General features: G+C 40.7%; 1 protein-coding gene across 3 annotated transcripts in view; it reads right to left on the bottom strand.

Moving 5' to 3' along the window:
• LOC142400240 (lysine-specific demethylase 4A-like) overlaps positions 1–19,090 on the bottom strand; it is a 53,949-nt gene that overhangs the window by 24,457 nt on the left and 10,402 nt on the right. For all 3 annotated transcript variants that reach the window (XM_075484995.1, XM_075484994.1, XM_075484996.1), the window contains 9 exons: positions 15,341–15,516; positions 15,094–15,208; positions 14,808–15,001; positions 13,654–13,703; positions 11,282–11,385; positions 9,029–9,166; positions 5,922–6,154; positions 4,268–4,419; positions 17–390 (listed from right to left, as the gene is read on the bottom strand). In XM_075484995.1, the coding sequence (XP_075341110.1) occupies positions 17–390; positions 4,268–4,419; positions 5,922–6,154; positions 9,029–9,166; positions 11,282–11,385; positions 13,654–13,703; positions 14,808–15,001; positions 15,094–15,208; positions 15,341–15,516 (1,536 nt within the window). The remainder of the gene's footprint in view (positions 1–16; positions 391–4,267; positions 4,420–5,921; positions 6,155–9,028; positions 9,167–11,281; positions 11,386–13,653; positions 13,704–14,807; positions 15,002–15,093; positions 15,209–15,340; positions 15,517–19,090) is intronic.

Raw genomic sequence — 19,090 nt, 5'->3', positions numbered from 1 at the left:
ATTTTTGCACACTCACTTCTTTGGAGAGATGTATGATGTCTTTATCCTTCTTGCTGTCACTACACTCACTCTTTTCCTCCTCCTTTGACATGTTTTCTTCTCCATAGTCTCCTTTGGCATAGCTGTGGACATGAAGGACGTCTGCAGGGGTCCTCTGAAATAGTTTGTGAGCTGGGCTGCAACTAATTTCCACCTGAGGCTCCACGCTGCCCCCTGCATCCTCAATGCTTGGCTGCACCATCTTTCCCTTAACAGGCTCAAGAGGACAAATGTCTTTCTTTACAGGGCTTCGTCTGTTTGAAGTTTTTTTGTTGCTGGTTTTGGACAGAAATTTAGACTGCAGCTTAGCGTCCCTCTCCCTCTTGGGTTCCAGCTCGACTCTTAATGTGTCTGAAAGAGATTATTGAAACTACATTATTGCAAATATTCATAAAGGCTCATAATACCAGTTTTATTCCCAGTATGTTAAACCATGCAGTTCACAGTTGACTTTAATATCTCTTATGTCTAAACAATGGGCCTCATGCAAGAACCGTTCGTACGCACAGATTTGTTCTTAAATCGTGCGTACGAGGGATTTAAGAGAATTTGCGCATTCACCAATCTTTTCGTATTTTACGTTTTCTTTCAGGTACGAACAGAATTTACGAGTGATCCAGACCTGTCGTAGGAGTTTCGTAAAATAGTCCGCTGTTATTCCAATCAAGTTTGCTTGACTAATGGATTGTATATTTAATTACTTTGAAACAAACATAAATAAATATATACATTATACCCCATAATGATGCTGACATTATTCTGTTTGACTTAAAGGATAAGACCGTTTTTTTTTACATTGGGCCCTTGATTTCACATTATAACATGATGTTCTACTCACCCCTGCTTGTTGTTGAACATTGGGAGCTGTTCCGAAGATATTCGAGAGGCGTCTGGCTGCTCTCTTGAGATATTCGGCCATGAAACGGTTTCCTATGGGCAACGTAATACAGGCACAAACTATGCTGTTTATAATTTATTAATTACTGTACATTAGCACTGATAACGTGGAGGTGCGTCGCTTACTTAAAAAAATCCGGGTTACTGTAATTTTGAATTTTTGTCGTAAAGTGGGTGTTACTGACGTCCTCGTTGTGCTACTGCCACAGACAGCCCACAGACCTGCTGCCTATTTATTCATTCGGCTAAAATTCAAAATTAGTAACCCGGATTTTTTTAAGTAAGCGACGCACCTCCACGTTATCAGTGCTAGTGTACAGTAATTAATAAATTATGAACAGCATAGTTTGTGCCTGTATAAGCTTGCCCATAGGAAACCGTTTCATGGCCGAATATCTCAAGAGAGCAGGCAGACGCCTCGCGAATATCTTCGGAACAGCTCCAAATGACCAACAACAAGCAGGGGTGAGTAGAACATCATGTTATAATGTGAAATCAAGGGCCCAATGTCAAAAAACCGGTCTTATCCTTTAAATTATGCACTAATTGAAGGTTAATTTGACAACACTCTGTATACAACAAGGTCAATGGGAAGCGTAACCAGCGGCTGACTTGCTGCTTTTGGATACCTTAGCGCGTCAGGCTCTTGGAAGAGACCGTGTAGAGACAGAGGAATGGCTGACATTGCGATTTAGATTGCCAAGGACTGTGCTGCTACAAATGTGCAGCTTGCTAGAGGCACAACTCCAGTGAGAAACACGCCGATCAAACCCAATTCCACCACACATCCAGGTCCTCACCACCCTTGGATTTTTGGCCACTGGAACCTTTCAGAGGGAGATTGGAGACAGATCGGGGGTGTCCCAGTCCTCTGTGAGTCGTGCGCTCCCCTTGGTCATCAAAGCTCTCATTAGTTTATCACCCATGGTACATCAGATTCCCATACACCGCAGTCCAACATGTACAAATTAAGAGGGACTTTCATCCCAATCATAATTGGAGCATGAGACACATATACGCATCAAAGCACCCGTGCTGTTGTGGAGCGCACTGAGCTGAAGGCCAGGTGGGTGTGTCTCCATACAACGGGGGGGGGGGCAAACTGCTCTATAGCCCAGAGAAGGCATGCCAGATTTGCACAATATTGCCATGAACGAGGGTCTCCTACTACCTGAACCAGCCCAGGCAGACCAGAAGGTGTGGTGCCAGAAGACCCCCCTCATGGACCACCCCATCAAAGAGCCATCATGATGAGGCAACAACTGATTGCACGGCTTTAGTTGCAGTCATCGAGCGCCTGCCCATGGGGAAACGTTTTTTTTTTTTAAGCCATTTTCATATCAAACCATTTATTTTTTATTTCGGTGACATTAGGAACCACAGGTGACACGGAATTAACAGCACTCGTAATAACTTCCCATTTCTTGGCTTTAGCAGGTTCCGTAATTCCACTGCTGACACTGCTAAAAATGACAGATTTTCCTTTTTGAATCTCTGGAAGCAGAACTTCAGTCTCAGAGCCCGTAAAGTTGTTCTTTTTGCGCCTTGATGTCATTCTCATGACTCAACACTCAACACTTCCTGGCACAGGAGCGAGGAAGCACAGCCTTATATGGTATAATTTTGGGCGTAGAGTATGCAAATTTACTATCCTCGTGCCCGTGCACTTAGATACGGGATTCATCATTTACGCAGGTCGTTTACACACTTTTTCCGAAGTTAAGAGCGTTTGATGAATCTGACGTGGCGTGTTCGTACGAGACCTTCTTACGAAAAAAGTAAGAGAAATTTAGAATAAATATACAAAAATGATCTTGCATGAGGCTCATTGGGCCTCATGCAAGAACATTTTGCTATTTTTAAACTGTTGTTTACGTTTGAATAAATAAAAAAAAAAACAGTCTGCATGTTTTACTCGCAGCAGCCAACAGAGGGACAGCAACCATCAGTCATGGTGGATGGAGAGACACTTGATGTGGTAGAACATTTTAAGTACCTCGGGGTAATCTTCGATTCCAATCTTAATTCTAAGCAACACATTGAAAAAGTCACAAATACAATTAAATTTAACTTATCACTTGTCTCTCTTCAAGAAAACACTTAAAACTTTCGACAAAAAACCTATACATTACCATTACTGTAAAATTATATTATTTTTATTATTATAAGTATAAAATCTTGGACTTTGATAGCTATCATTTGTTTTTGGATGTCTGTCTCATCTTTAAGGTTTGGAAAGGATTAGCCCCTCCACTATTACAGGATTTCATGAAGACAGAATCCTTTAGAGTAAACACCAGCGCACAGACTTGAGGAGACTGTGATGTGCAGTGGCGCAGGACTAAATTTGGCTAAATAAATGCACCCTGCTTGAACCTTGCTGTCTACAGAAGATTATTTTGCACTTTTGGTCTCTTGGTTCTACTTTTTCCACGGATATAATAGAATACTATTTTTGAGAGTTTTCAAGGCCAGAGTTTTGAACCTGTATGCCAGTCTGATTCAGGTGACCAAGAGACAGTGGATTTAGTGAAAATTTCTCTGCAACACAAAACCCAAGTCAGTAGGGATTTATTTCCTCAAGTAAAGAATGAAAGAGCTGGTCCTGCGTATGGCTTGGAAAAAGAAGGAATTTCATGAGTTCTTTTTTGAGCAAGACTGCCCTGCTGATGTTCAGACTAAGAGGAGGGCACATGATCCTCTCAAAAAGTGGTTGAAATAAAAGCATCACTGCTGAATCACACAAGGAAAACCTGAAGAGAATCTCCTGGCAACTAAAGGAAGCAAAAACACGCTGGAGTCTGGGTGCGCAAGGAGGCAACTTCAAGGATTCTGCTGTGGCATTAGAAATGACATCTAATCAGCACAAGAATAAAGTGCAAGAAAGAGTTGGAGGAAAAAACTAAAGATCACCCACAAAGACTGGATCGGACCTTTTACTACGTCAGCCACTTGTTCTATTCCTGTTCTCAAGTTCGTTGTTCTTTTTCTCTGCTGTTTGGGTTTGTTAAACTCACCATGGGTTCTCATTACGAGAAAGTCAGGCATTTATCAGAAATGCAGCTTCAAACATACAAAATTACCTCAGTCCCCAGATCCTAACTGGCGTACGTATGTAAGTACACACACACACACACACACACACACACACACGATGATGAAAGAGTGGGCGACAGGAACACAAAAACACATCTCTTGGAAGTAAACCAACAGAACATGTTCAGTGTTTATTTAAAAAGAAAAAAAGCCAAACACCAACAGAGCACAGAACTAAAAGTTGAAATAGAATTAGAAAAAGAAAAGACTGAAAATAGGTGTGTGGTGCCTTTACCTGGGATGCCAGAGACAGTAGAGTCCTTGCTTGACAGCTTGGCCTTTTTACCCTCCTCCACCTGAGTCCCCTTCACTGTCGGATCGGACTCGGCTTTCTCAGAGGTCTCAAGAGCTTCATGCTGACGCTTTGTCTCTGTCTTAGGCTTTGGACTATTACATTAGGAAGAAATGAAAGGAGACACGTTGGACAGGACTCAAGGGAAATATTGTTTTCTTATAGACAAGGAAGCAACATTTTTGACATGAGTGGAAGTATTTTGCAAACGTAAAAATCACAGAATCTGACTGCTGTAACAGACTTTACACAGTTTCATACACACACTGGAGTCCTGAGGTGTTGGAGAGATGTTCATTCTGCCAACCTGCATGCTGCTGTACAGATGTAATGCACAGATGCAACACAATAAGGAGCCTCATCTTGTATCCTCAACATATTGCGAAGAAAACACGGCGACTTCCAAACTGTAGTTTCTGTATCATGTGCTACCTCCTGTGTACTCTGGACCCCTTTCCTCCCCACCCCCTCCCACGCATTTCTAGCCAGGAAAGGACGTCTCCAGCACAAGGCCTGTCGCTGTGATGTGCTTGTGTAGACAACGACGATGAAGGAAAAAAGGCTTGATCAAATTTGCACATTCTGCTGAACATCTCCAGTGTTGTAGTGTGAAAATGGCTCTAATGTCTTTAAGCAGTGAAAGCTCCTCTCACTGGTGACTTGTTTACACCTGGAATTGATATTTATCTCAGTTGATCTGAACAAGTGGAGAGCTTTGAGTCAGTTTACTAAGATTATCTTAGGTTTCCACCTCCAATAACCACTGGTGATGGGATCTTTCTTTCCTAATATGCACGGAAATAAACCAATGACGTTATATCCTCATTTGTAAGTTGCTTTGGATAAAAGCGTCTGCTAAATGCAGTCTGGTCGTGGTAACTTTACCCATGTCCCACACAGTTTTAATGTGCTTAAAAAAACATTAGAATAACATTCTTCAATAGCTCTGAAGCACAGATATAGCACAGAAATGAAGGAGAATGTCTGTTACTTTTAACTGGTTCATTGACTTCCCCACTAGCTGACAAGGGCATAATCTTTTATGCAATGTACTGAGTTCACCATGTCTTTTAGCCCGATAGACGTCCCTGATGTGCTGTATGAGCGCGTATGTGAGCGGGTGAATGTGGCTAGAAAGCGCTTCCACAGGGAAACTTGAGTAGAAAAGCACTATATACAGTCCATTTACCTATTCATCTATACAAGAAGCGACAACACAGTTTAACTTTGTTTGTCAAAAAATATTGAAGTGGTATAAAACAAGTGGTAAGTTGACAATATCAACAGCTAACTACGAAGCAATTTGTCCTAAATTGTTCAGCAGTTATCTGTTAAATGCATCTACAGACTGAACAGATATCAGCATGGATCAACATACCTAAACACCTGAAAATAATCAGAACAACAATAAAAGCTAAAGATAAAATACTGATAAATATTGTTTTCATGAATTAACTGTATTCTTACTAAATTTGTGGTTTAACATGGGTGAACATGCCTGCTGATGGATGATTCTTAATATGGCCAACAAATAACAACAATAGCAGAATAAGCAGTGATTACTGAAGAGAAATGGCTTTGTAGTGTGAATAAAGACCTTTTATCGTCCTGGACCGGGGTAGTGGGCTCCTCAAATGAAGCTTGACTGGAACTCTCTTTAAAAGGATTGATCTGGTCTTTTCTTAAAAACTGAGCAGCCTCTGGTGTGGGTTTGGAGTGGTCAATAGGAGTGTTGTCTTTCCCTGCTTTCCATACTTTGTAACGGTCAGACTGAAACTTGCGTACAAACACATCCATGGATATCTTCACCATGTCCTGACGGCATGAACACTGAGATGGAAACACAAACCAGCATTCCAGTTTAAATGTGAGCCACATTAGTGAAAGCTGTAAAAAAGAAAATGCAAATGTGGCAGGGAATAAAGCACATAATCAACTACAGGTGCATCCTAACTGACTAACTAACACTGATACTTCACGAGCAGGGGAACTTAATAGTTTCTTTGCTCGTTCTGAGGTGAGTAGACAAATGTCCCTGGAAACTAAGTAAACTGCTTTTCATATTACAGCTCAGCTTTCAACACCATCATCCCAGATATCCTGATCAATAAACTCCGGGATTTACAGCTACCCCTGGATAAAGGATCATGTCTCCAACAGGCCACAATCCATGAGACTTAGCCCCACCTCTCCTACTCCCTCAGACTCAGAATTAAGTGATGACGTATGGAGAAATATTTTTTAACAATATTTACACAATTTGGAAAATAATAAGATGTAGGATTCAAAATTGGAGCTGAAATGTTTGTCATGACTGAAGGAATCTGCTGTGAAAGTTCACTTCACACTTTAGCCAAATTGGGTGGAGGTAAACAGGGCAGTGCTAAAAACTAAGCTTATGCATTTCAAGTTTATATACATTAGCACATTTTAAATTTGCACCATTTAATTTTTAGATATAGATAGACATTTTGTACGTGCATAGCTAGGTCAAACAGCAATATATCTTTTATAACTTTTTATGTCTTCTTCCCTAGCGTTTATGTGCAAAGCTTTTTCCTGATCAGGTTTAGACCCTTGGAGGGGCTGAAAAAAATAGGTTAGCATCATAATAATTACTGTATACCGTTGCAATGAAAATTCTAAAAAATAAATCTCACACGACTGCTATAGTGTCAAGCCCAGGGCTCCGGATAATTTATCCAAGTATCTAAAATTAACAAATGCTGGCACGTGATTTATTGAGCTTTTCGTATGGGGATGGGGATTTATCCAACCATGGATAAATTCAAGAAAAGAAAATTTTCTGAAGAAAACACAACGTTTGATGCTACGTGGGCAGATTAATTTGCTTTCACTGCTGACAAGACTGGTTTACCAGTTTGCTTAAAGGAGAAGTTTTTTTTTTTTTTTAAACCTGGACCTTATTTCTGGCATAAAATCCGTTCATCTACTCACCAATAACACTTTGGTGAAAGTCGGCGTCCTTCGGAAGATATTTAGATCACTGGAGATCGGCGTTTATCCATATAACGGGAGAGAACAGGGCAGAGACAGTACAGCCTCTAAATAAGGCATTATCTGTCTTTATTTCACCAATACTTTAAGACCAATGAATGAATGAATGAACAAACATGTACTATTGCACTGTTAGCTCAGAGCTGCCATGTTGTTGTTATTGGGGGGTATCGGGTGCATCACAGCTATTTTATTTTGACGACGTGGATGACGACTTTGAGTATGATGGACGTCCTTACCGGAGTGAAGGAGCTGTGCCGCAGCGGTTCTCTGTAGCAGTTCATTGATTTCAGAAATGCAACACACTATAGTTTTTTTTAAACATTGTATAAAGGTAAAAAACGATATATGCAGTGTTATCTCCATATTAGATGTTAATGGGGGTTTTGTAGCTCCCGGTGTTTTCTTTTCTGTGGGAAACGGGTCCAAATGGCTCTTTGAGTGTTTAAGGATGCAGACCTCTGGGCTAGCCTGCTGTCATAATGCTTGATGCACCTAAGTTGAATATTTGACAAAATAAAATTTTTTTGAGTTGATGTGTATTATCTACAAATATTAAGCCTCCAGCGATATCTCCAGCTTAATATACCTCTCACCAATATCCTCAGTATGGTCAGCAGTTCCCCACCTAGGCCAAACGCAACCAGGGACGGGCCTTGCTTTCCCATTCCAGAACATCCTTGAGGCCAACTGAATATTCCTTTTCCATGCCTAAGTTGTAGCTTCTACAACCACCAACACTACAACTCTAGTGTCCACTTGACCTGTCAGCAACTTCATGTGACACCCAATAAAAACAAGCCCAAAAAGCCTCCTTATACCATTTATTCTTGGCTCCTCAGATCAGTTAACTTCTGTCATTATCTAAAGTTTGAAGAGAGGGAAGATATGATTGGTCAATTGTTAACAACAAGTGGTGTAATCCTAGACATGTCACTGTGAAGGAGAAGATCTATACCTAGGATACTGAACTGCTGACGGCTGTGAGCTTGCAGCCATATTATGTACCAAGAGAATTCACTGTTGTTATTCTGGAAAAAGGTAAAGATATATATATATATATATATATATATATATATATATATATATATATATATATATATATGATATATATATGATGTCATCAGCTTAATTGTTGCTAGGCTACAAACACAAAATCCCAACGCGTTCATGGCAATTTCTGGAGATTTCAACCAAGTCTATCTCTCTGCTGCACTTCCTTCTTTTAAACAGTTTGTCAACTGCTCAAGCAGAGAATCTAAAAAGTTGAGTTGTCAAACTGGAATGCACTCTGTGAGCGGTAACAGGGAGATGAGATCAATGCCCTCTCCCTCCACATAAAAACACACTGAGACCTACTCTGGATCCCCTGGACCTGACCATACAAAGAAGAAAGCTGCACAAGCTCACGATCATAAAGAACAATACTGTTCACCCTCTACATAGCGTTGCCAACATAAGAACAACAGAGTGTGTTCAGTAAGAGGCTTTTTCAGCTTTGCTGCGACACAAAACACTGCAAACAATAATAAGAAATGATAAGAAATTAAAAGAAAATTCTTATTGGCTCAACCAGTTAATCAGTGTAATCATGAATATAATGAATGCTTACTGCTTGTAAAAAGCTTTTGCATGTGATGCTGGACAACTATTATTTCTTTATTGCTGTCAAACTGTTCTCCATACCAGAGTTGATCGTTTTCCATAATCAATCCATCGCTGCATGGCAAAGTTGGTGGACTCAGCACAGTTGAAGCCGTGGTTGAAACCAGCGTGATAGCCAAATGGGAACGTCACAATGAACTGCCCAGCCTCCTGGGTGACCTATCAGAAACAGAACAGATGGAATTACAAGAGCTTTGATTCTTTTTCCAAAGTTTTTCATGTAATTATAATCTTTGTATCCTATTTTCTTATCTGCTGGTTCGATAAACATTTTTAATGACTTTAACATGTGTTTTCAGCTTGTAGTGATCTGACATTTAAAAAGGACATTGTTTGATAATACTGTCAAGGGTTAGTGTGGGTTTGCTTCACCACAGGTGCAGATTATTTTACCACTGCAATCTTCCTTATGTTACGCAGCAAAAATCATGCCAACAGATTAAATCATATGTACAAGTCTGTGTCATGTCCGGTCACTTCATTCTCATGAAACACCCACATGTAATGTTAACATGGTATTAAGTGATTCATGGAGATACTAAATAGTAAAAAGAAAAAAAAACATGTTGCTTTGAATAGCTTCGGTTTATTCCCAAAAGACACCGAGTTAAAAATTCTCTATCAAGGTTTTAAAAAGGATTATATTTTCCCTTGATTCAATTTTTACAATTTCAAAAATAATAGCAGCTAGAAGCTAAATTATTGGGCGACCCCTAAGGAACACCTTCTTTGGGATCCCAGTTTCTAAACATTTCTTGTTACTTGCTCAAAGTCTTTCAGTTTTTATATTTGGGGGACCAGCTTGCACCCCTTAATGTTGTACATTGTTCAATAACGTGTTTCTAGAGTCACCATCTTTCTATCCGAGGCTTTTTTGACATACTCTTATGTTTCAAGGATACATAATGTATGGTTAAAAAAATAAATGTATCGTCATTTGACAAAGGACTGTGCTATATGTAGAAATAAATATGTAGATATGAGAAAACACTGCCTATATTTGCAGTAGTAGAAAATATGGGGTTAGTTTCATCAATTTGTGGTTCAATTATGGCAATGTAGAACATACAGTAATCCCCTCTTTGTGTATAAAAGACAGCATTGATTATTTGTGTCCATATGGAAGGTAAATACCACTTCCTTGAAAGTTAAAAGCAGTTGTAAAGCAGTAAAGATCATGTTTTACAGCATCACTCTATGGGGATTATGCTGCTTCTAGTAAAACATGATGCTCTTATAACCCTTTCCATACTGATGTGCAGGAACAAATCTTTTGTCCTTGGCATTGTGACAACACAATGTCAATGCTCCATACCAGCAAAGTACAAAAACGTCTACACATTCCAAAACTCTTCTTTGGATGTTGGCTGCCTTTTTTCTAAACTCTGTCATGATGGTGCCACACTGTTCCAATAATGTTGAGGTTCAGGCTCTGGGGAGGTTTCTAAAGTCTACAAGATGAATTGCCAGTGATTTAAAACCCATTTTGCCCACCTCAGACTCTTTCTCCTTGTTTCTCTTTCGTAATTAAAACGCTTATTGACACACATCCTTTCATGGAGACCGTTTCAGGTGAGACTCTGACAAGCTGTCGATGGATAAACTGAAGTGATAGATTCATTCCTCAGGTCCTGTGCAAGATCTCTGCTGGATTTTTTTCCTATTTCTTAGGAACATCCCTGTCAGACACTGTTAATCTGCTGTAGTCACATCTTAATCTTCCCTCTTCTCGTCCAAATTTCTTGAATTTCTTAAAACAGAACACAATGCAATCCTTGCTAAGACATACCAAAGAGCTTTATTGCTAATGAGTCTTTGGGAATCACCTTTTTTTTGTTTTGTCAACCCATTTTACCTCATCAGTTTTAACATCTTTTTAATAAAAATATGAGCAACTCATTTGTCTTTGGAACAGGCTGCTAGTAACAAAATAGCTAAAGATACACCTTAAAGTTGACATATCAACAAAAAGAGTCCAGCACGCTTGATATAAATGGTTGTGGCATTGTGATGATATCACAACTTAATTATGCAGTGACCACTGCAAGGAGCAATGTCGCAGCTTTACTCTGACAAACAGCATTAATCTATTTTGAAGACCAAAGATTTACATGTAACATTGAGAAGTTACCAAAAGCTAAATACAGCAATGACGCCTCGTAAAAATCTGAGAATTCTGATGCATGCAACATGAATAAGTCAACCAAAAATATATGATAACATTTCTTCGTTTTATCAGAATGACTTCAACACAAATGAGTAATGAGAGATTACCTTCTCAAATGGTATTCCATATTTTTTCAGAATTGAGGGTGAAATTAAAGTCATCTTATGCCGTAAGAAGGCTTCACAGCTCTGTGCATTCCCAGGAAAAAAACCTGTAAAACCATTCAGATTGTAAGTGAAACTGACAGCATGGTTGGGTTAATACATTTCAAGTGAAACTGTCACATGGAATATACCAATTTAATAAGCCACTAAATAATAACATGTTAAAGCCTTTGAGTAACTTTCTGTATATCACAAAGGCTCACTGAGAGAATATTTGATCCGTCAAAGCAGAAACAACTGGACTGACAGTATGTTGAAAGTGGAGACGCAGTGCTGTGAATGACTGATAGACTGAACTGAAGTTCAATGACATCCATACTTTAATGGGATCCAGGCATTCTAATAAGAGCTATTACGCTTTGAAGGGATAGAAGTTTGACAGTCATCATCATAGCAGTGGAAAGATATCCCATTGATAAAATCATTTTTATCCTTTATGATCTCGTAATAATTTCTACTTCTGTGTAGCTGCTTATGTATGAGGATAACAGCTGCACTCGCCACCGTCTGCTCTTATTTTTATTAATTTCCCTAACACCCATGTTTCCTCAAAGCAGAGCCCTAATGAGAAAGATAAAGAGAAAAGAAGGGGCCCAAGAATTTAACCTCGTGGCACCCCAAAATAGGGAGGCACCGAAGAGGACATAAAATCCCTTAAACCAACACAAAAACTTCTGTCTGCCAAGTAGGAACAAAACCAGCCTCAGGCTGCGCCTTTGGTTCCCACCCAATGCTCCAGACACTGAATGAGGATACTCTGCTCAACAGTGTCAAACGCAGAAGTTAAATCTAAAAGCATGAGGATTACAGAGTTACCAGAGTCATTTGATAATGACACAGTACTCTTTAAATCCAGACTGGAATGCCTCAAGGATGCCATTCTCGGCAAAAAAAGTCATTCAATTGGCTAAAACCAATTTTCTCTAAAAATCTTTAAAAGGAATGGGAGTTTAGAAATCAGCCTGTAATTTGACAAAACTGATGGATTAAAACTAGATTTTTGGATAATTAGTTGTACAATAACATGTTTAAAAGCCAAAGGAACAACTAGAGTATCCAGGATATATATCCAGGATGGAGGATCCAACACAAAGGAACAAGTCTTTAAGAAGATGTGGGGCTAACCTGAGAGTTTCAGATGACTAAAGTGACTCAGGCTCAAAACAATTAAAACAGCAGAGCAGCAGGCAATGATAGATGGGTCATATGAAAAAGATGGGATAAGTGCTGCTGGACTTTTCTCACAGAGCACAGCAGGAGTAGCTTCCAAACTGCTAGAATAGAGTTATTATTAGTCTTAAAAATAACATGACAGTTGGTAGTGACAATATCAGAGAAATATTTGCTTTTCTCAGTCTTTGCAATACTTTGGTAATGCTCCCAGCATTCCCTCATTGCAGTTTATCCTTCTTCCACTTGCTCAGCTTTCCTGCACGCTCATCTGACAGCACGAGTGACTCAATTCTCCAGACTGCCAGGGATTCATTTGGGTGTTGTGTTAGTAGCCTGGCAACAACTAAACTGAAGACATTAAACGCAAAGGTGGCAGTAGTTCAGGTGGAAATGTATAATGCCATCAAAGTATCACAGGTACATGTCCATGGTAGATACTATGGATGGAAACTCACAAGTAACAGTTCAGGAGTCAGGGTACAGAGGTGCCCCTTTAAAGTTACATGCCTAAGATTACACTGTGTGCTGTAAACAAGCACTGCAATCTGGCATTCTTTCTCTGCCGGCACATTCAATAAGTGTAAAAGCCAGGTACCATAGCGTTGCCATCTGGAATGTGCACATGCAGCCATGTCTCAGTGAAACGCAATCCTGCATTCCGAAGAAATATTGCTTTTCTGCCCTCTATGCTCCAAAGTAGTCAATTTTATTTGACGTAGACTTCACACTTCACAGAGACTTTGTTCCTCTTTGCTCTCCTTTTTCTATCACCCCCTACGTGCTCTACAACTCGTCTGGGACTTGGTGTGTCACTTTGGGATGTCGTAGGACTTTGGAAATTAAAAATAAGCTGCTCCTCCGTGTAAAATAACTCTCCTGTTGCTCAGAAGTCCCTCAGGAAGCACAGTATCCACATCAGAATTTAAAATCCTTTGAAAAACCCCTGTATGAATGACTGGAGCTACTGCAAAATCTGCCACTAATGTGCTACTATTGTGCAAAGAGAAAAATAGAAGAAAGAAATATCTTTTTGTTGTTAATATATGCTATAAAAATAAACTGAACGGATTAAAAGATTAAGTGTGCCACTATGGTGAAAGTATATTTTGATAAAAACAATCATGCAAGTTAAAAAAACATACCCTTGGCAAGCCGTTCCAGTCTTCTTCCATGCTCTGGTGGAACAACATACCTGAGGATCAACACATGTGAAAATATATCAAATATGATGAGAATTGTTATATTGGAAACAAAGTAAGATGTGTCTCCTCTTAGGCCACAAAAATGCTCACATGATCTGAGATTGTTTATGGTTGGTTGTTGTTTGAGAACACTAGCACAGCCATTAAAATGTTATTTATAACTTAGAAAAAATAGCTAAAATTGTTGTGTGTTTTATGTTCTTTACAGATGATCCTACTTCAAATTAGGAATGTGGCCTGATCCTGTGGATGCCAAACTAAAATGGATAAGGAAAAGGCTCTGTTGAATGACAAGTTCTTGCTCAAAACCCTTCCAGATGGTTCTCTCAACAAGAGCAATGTTATCCTATGCCGAGGTCGATTTTAGATTCCTGACACTTCCAGGTCATTTCACAGTAAGGAGGGTTCCAGCGCAACAGCTGGACCCGGTGTCTGTAATTACAGACTCCACTTCCACCAACTCACAGACCCTCCCTAATTGCTCAGCTGTATTCACATGCTGATCGTGATCATTCAGAATTCTTGTTGATGAAGATTCTCAGTCATCAAGGTCATGATAATTCTAAGAACTGGAATAAAGGCAACTGGACTTTTTCTTCATGGATATTGAAGACGTTTCACTTCTCATCCGAAAGGCTTCTTCAGGAGTATCAGCTTAAAAGCAGAGAGGGTCCTTACAGTCACATGTGTCACTGGAGCCTCTGACCAATGTGCATGTTGTTAGAGTCATTATCACCTCTGAATTGTCTACCTGCTTGAAAGGGCAAGTTGTGGTCACAGGATCCAAGGTGTGAATGGTTGGAAAACTGCCGGGGGAGGAGAAACGTCTTCAGGATCCAAGAAGAAGAAGTCCAGTTGCCCTTATTCAAGCTCTTATAAATTCTGAATCCTTACTAGGAAAACTGTCAGGATGAATTCTGGAGGAAAAGGTTTTTCGACATTGAGTTCATCCATTCCATAATACCGTGCATCCCTAAATGTTGCACCTGGGAAACTTGTCTAAAAAACTTCAGGATTGCGGTACATATGTGCAAATAGCTGATGTGTGACACGCTTCTGTCTCACAGAGCGCAATGATTTCTCAGGGACTGTACCAAGACTTTGGCTCTCCATAGTGCAGGTAATTAATGCTGTATAGATCCATGTCCTCGGTGTGCCATGCAAAAGCACTTTTCCACATTCCAAAGTAGAGGTATGGTGTGGTGACTCCTTTAATCTTGATGCCACTCTCGCTCTGCACAGTGTCCAGGATGGTGTTGAGATGCCCAATATTCCATTCAGTCACATTCTGCAAAGGAAGGATACACAGGACATCTAAAGTTGCTATAATGTTATAAAGTCTGTGGAAAAGATGCAGGTTTTTATGCATCTACAACTCACTGGATCATAGAGCGTCCCACTGACATCAGCCCCATAAAGTGGAGGGTTGAAAGTCAGGTTCCTCCAAAACTGCCTCTCCAGCTCATCATAATCCACATATCTGGGACTGGAGAACCTATAGTTCAAAATATTTTGAGATACTCAATGAAAACAACTTCAAGTCCAGAGACAAGACTTTTCAACTGGAGATTTAAGTCATTATAGTACAGACTATGTAACAAACTATGTACAAACTGTACAAACTGACTTGTCTAAGTTGGAGGTCTTGCGGAACTCGTGAACAGTCATTGGCTTCTTCTGTATGTTGTACTGGGTGAAAAGTCCAGACTGGCCTGTCACCACCTGCTGAATAGGAGCAGGAATCACCAGGTCCTCGATGTTGTTGTATGTCTTTCTCGGTTTCCAGCCTTTAGGTGGTATAATCTGCAAGAAAAGAAAACAGCTGACGGAAACTCATACCATGCCATGCTGAAACAAGTGTGGCTCAAGCTCTTGATAACTGTTAAGTTGTATTGAGGCAAAAACACTGGTTCGAGGAGGTTCTTCCCTTACACACGGTGTGAAACAGTTCTGCATAGCGGTACGTAACCATCAGACAGAGAAACGTAAAAATGAGCATTAAAATGAACGGGCTTGGGATTATAAATGGAGAGAGAAAATGCAAAGGGTGTGAGAGAAGTAAAAACATCTATTAATAAAATGAGCGGCAAATTGAATAAGAAGTAGATTGTGAAATTACAATATAATAAAATTAATTTGGAAGGAACAAATAAACCAAGACAAGGATTTAAACAAAAGAATGAATAAACAAAGAAAGAGATGACAAATATCCAATTTAAAAGAAAAAAGAAAGAAAATTCAAAACTGTATGGCAAAGTAAAAAAAGGGGTATTAACATAAGCTTAAATGAATATAATTGAAAATTATTTTAAAAAAATGTATTTCACGCTCTATACATTTATTTGTTTGTTTGGCCACTTATTTAGCTTTGTGTCTATTTCAGATTATGGCACTTTCAGTCTGCCATACCGGAAGCGCAATGTAAGAAAGGGTTTGTTTAAGCAAAGAACAAGATGAATATTATATCATAATGTTTTCTCAATATAATAAAAATACTCTAATGATGTACTTCACAATCAGGACTTTCACAGGAGTTGAAGGCTAGAAAACTTGAGTCACAAACTGTGTGGAAACTTTGAGCAGTGAGTTTTACAGGCAATGTTCTGCTTTGTATTGGTGATAAAATGCAATGTAAAATTATTCAATCTAAACTTACTACACAGCCATTCACTTTGGCGAAGGAACAATGCAGGTTTACATGCTTTTCCCTCCTTCCAGCAATCTTTGTCTGATCTCCATTTGATCGAGGAAGGGGTGCTGAGCGGGATTTTCTCTGTTTTTCTTCCAATGAACTTCTTCTGTTTGTTTTCACAGTTTAACATTGTTTTGTTCTAATGTAGACCAAAGGTAGGTTGGTCTGCTACCGGTTTGGCAGGGCAGTATGCCCATGCTGGAGATTGGCAAAGAGTTTCAGAACCTGACGTGCCAGCATGGCTTTAAGTTGGTGCCAACAATCAGCTGTTCTGCGGAGAAAACTACTTGGGCTATTGGGAATGTGGTGGTGGTATTGTTAGAATTTTGGACAACAAACTTACTGGTGTCGTCATCCAAAAAACCTTTACACCTGTTTTCTACTTAATGGCAAGATTGATGCTGCCGCCGTGCCTCCATTTGTCTTGGCCCCTCCAGCCGTGGGCATCACAGCTGCCGGCCCCCACAAGAAGCCCACCTACTGCCTCCATAAGTACCTCTGTTTCCTTTGAACCGAGCTCACTGTTGTTTGCATGTGCAAACAGCTGATTGGGTTTTTGATTGAGATATCTTGGATGCATAGCAGCAGTTTCTGTCCATGTTAACAACTTATGGCGCTTTTCCACTAGCTCGGCACGGCTCGGTTTGGTTGTGTTTGCATTACAAACGAGTATACTTCGTGCCTCCTCGACGTGGGCGGGGTTGTCGTTGTTAAGTACTGAGCCTGTCATTATGTTTGGCCCCAGAGGCTACCGTACCAGCTGATTTTCTGTATGCTGTCAGTTCAGGCTTGAGTAAACGTTTGGCAACCTGACTCCTGCCTGTCTCCTCGTTATTAACCTAAAATAAGGTAAATATATAACAACTGAGAATGGGATGATCTCACGTGTAGAGGTTCAGAGTGTTTGTTCTTATGACACTCGGCCGATGAAAGAGCGAGAGGGAGCACCGAAAGCTTAGCACTGCTAGTGCCACCGGGAAACAACACTGAACAGGGAAGTTCATCCGAAGCGACCGTCAACAGACATACGAACGAAGGACAGCGCGGGGCAACTCCTTCTACAATGGCTGGTGTATTGGGGAACATTGGCCCGTTTGATGACACTGTGGAGCAATGGAGCGCGTATACAGAGCGCTTTGAATTCTTCGTCTTGGCCAACGGAATCAGCGCAAAGAAAAAGGTAGCTACTTTCCTAACTGTGATGGGCGTAAAGACTTATCATCTGTTCCGAACACTGGCACATCCCAAGAAGCCAGGAGAGTTCACATTTGACAATATTGTTAAAACTCTAAGTGAGCATTTCTCGCCTAAGCCCTTAATGATTGCTGAACGGTTCAGATTTTATAAACGTAATCAGGAGGAGGGGGAGACAGTGACTATGTTTGTAGCTGCGCTCAGGAAGTTAGCGGAGTACTGTGAATTTACAGATAACTCGCTTAATGATGCAATTCGTGACCGGCTGGTCTGTGGACTGCGCAGCGAGGCTGCTCAGAGAAAACTGCTGACTGAGGACAAATTAACTCTGACCAGAGCAATTGAAATCAGTGCGTCAATGGAAATGGCTGCAAAGGAGGCACAGCAGCTGAGTGCATCCACAGCCAAGGTACTGAAGATAGCCAGCACAGAGGACAGCCATGTTATCGCTGTGGCCAACAAGGCCACCTGGCAGCAGAGTGCTGGTGTAAAGAATTGGTGTAAAGAATTGGAGTGCCATGCTTGTGGGAAAAAAGGTCACATTTAAAAATACTGTCGGGGTAAGAAAAAAGGAACTCAGTCAATGCAGAAAAACCCTAACAAAAACAAGAGAGCTGCTGCATATAAGAAATCAGTGCATGTGATGGAAAAAGAAAATAGCGCCAGTGAATCCACAGAGGACGAGTGGCCCATTCACATTCTTTCGCTGGCTGGTGGGTCTGACAGCTACTGGACAACACCCATGCTGGAGGGTAAACCAGTGAGGATGGAAATTGACACTGGGGCAGCAGTGTCACTGGTTTCAGAGACAGTGTATCAAGAACACTTACACCACTTACCAATCCAACCAGCATGGGTGGTGCTGAAGACCTACACAGGGGAGACAGTGGCTGTAAGGGGTTTGGTCAAGGTCAAAGTGGAGCTAAATGGACAATGTGTAAAGCTGCCGTTATACGTTGTTCGAGGCCATTACCCATCCCTGCTAGGCCGCTCATGGATGGATAGAGTGCAGATTGATTGGCCTACCGTCCGCATGTTGTGTCAAGGAGAGACAGTTCTAGGAGCGGTATTAAAGAAACATGGCGAACTCTTCACAGAAGAACGAGGGCACATGAAGGGTATCACTGCAAAGCTGACCCTGAAACCAGGGAGCAACCCCCGATTCATTAAAGCGAGGCCGGTCCCATACGCACTGCGACCAAAAGTTGAAAAAGAACTGGACAATCTGGTGAAGAGTGGGGTGCTTGAACCGGTGCCTGTCAGAAAAATGGAAGCCTAGAATTTGTGGCGATTTCAAAATGACTGTTAATCCTGCCCTGCTGATTGAACACTACCCGCTGCCCCTCATCGAAGACCTGTTCGCGGGTCTAGCAAACAGCCAAAAATTCAGCAAAATCGAGCTGAACCAGGCCTACTTGCAGATGCCAGTGGACCCCGAGTCCAAAGAGCTACTGACTGTCAGCACGCACAAGGGCCTTTTTCGGTACTGCC

Source organism: Odontesthes bonariensis, chromosome 15 (genome assembly GCF_027942865.1).
Source record: "Odontesthes bonariensis isolate fOdoBon6 chromosome 15, fOdoBon6.hap1, whole genome shotgun sequence".
NCBI lineage: Eukaryota > Metazoa > Chordata > Actinopteri > Atheriniformes > Atherinopsidae > Odontesthes > Odontesthes bonariensis.
The sequence above is the reverse complement of the archived record's forward strand: the minus strand, read 5'-3'. Positions and strand labels throughout refer to the sequence as shown.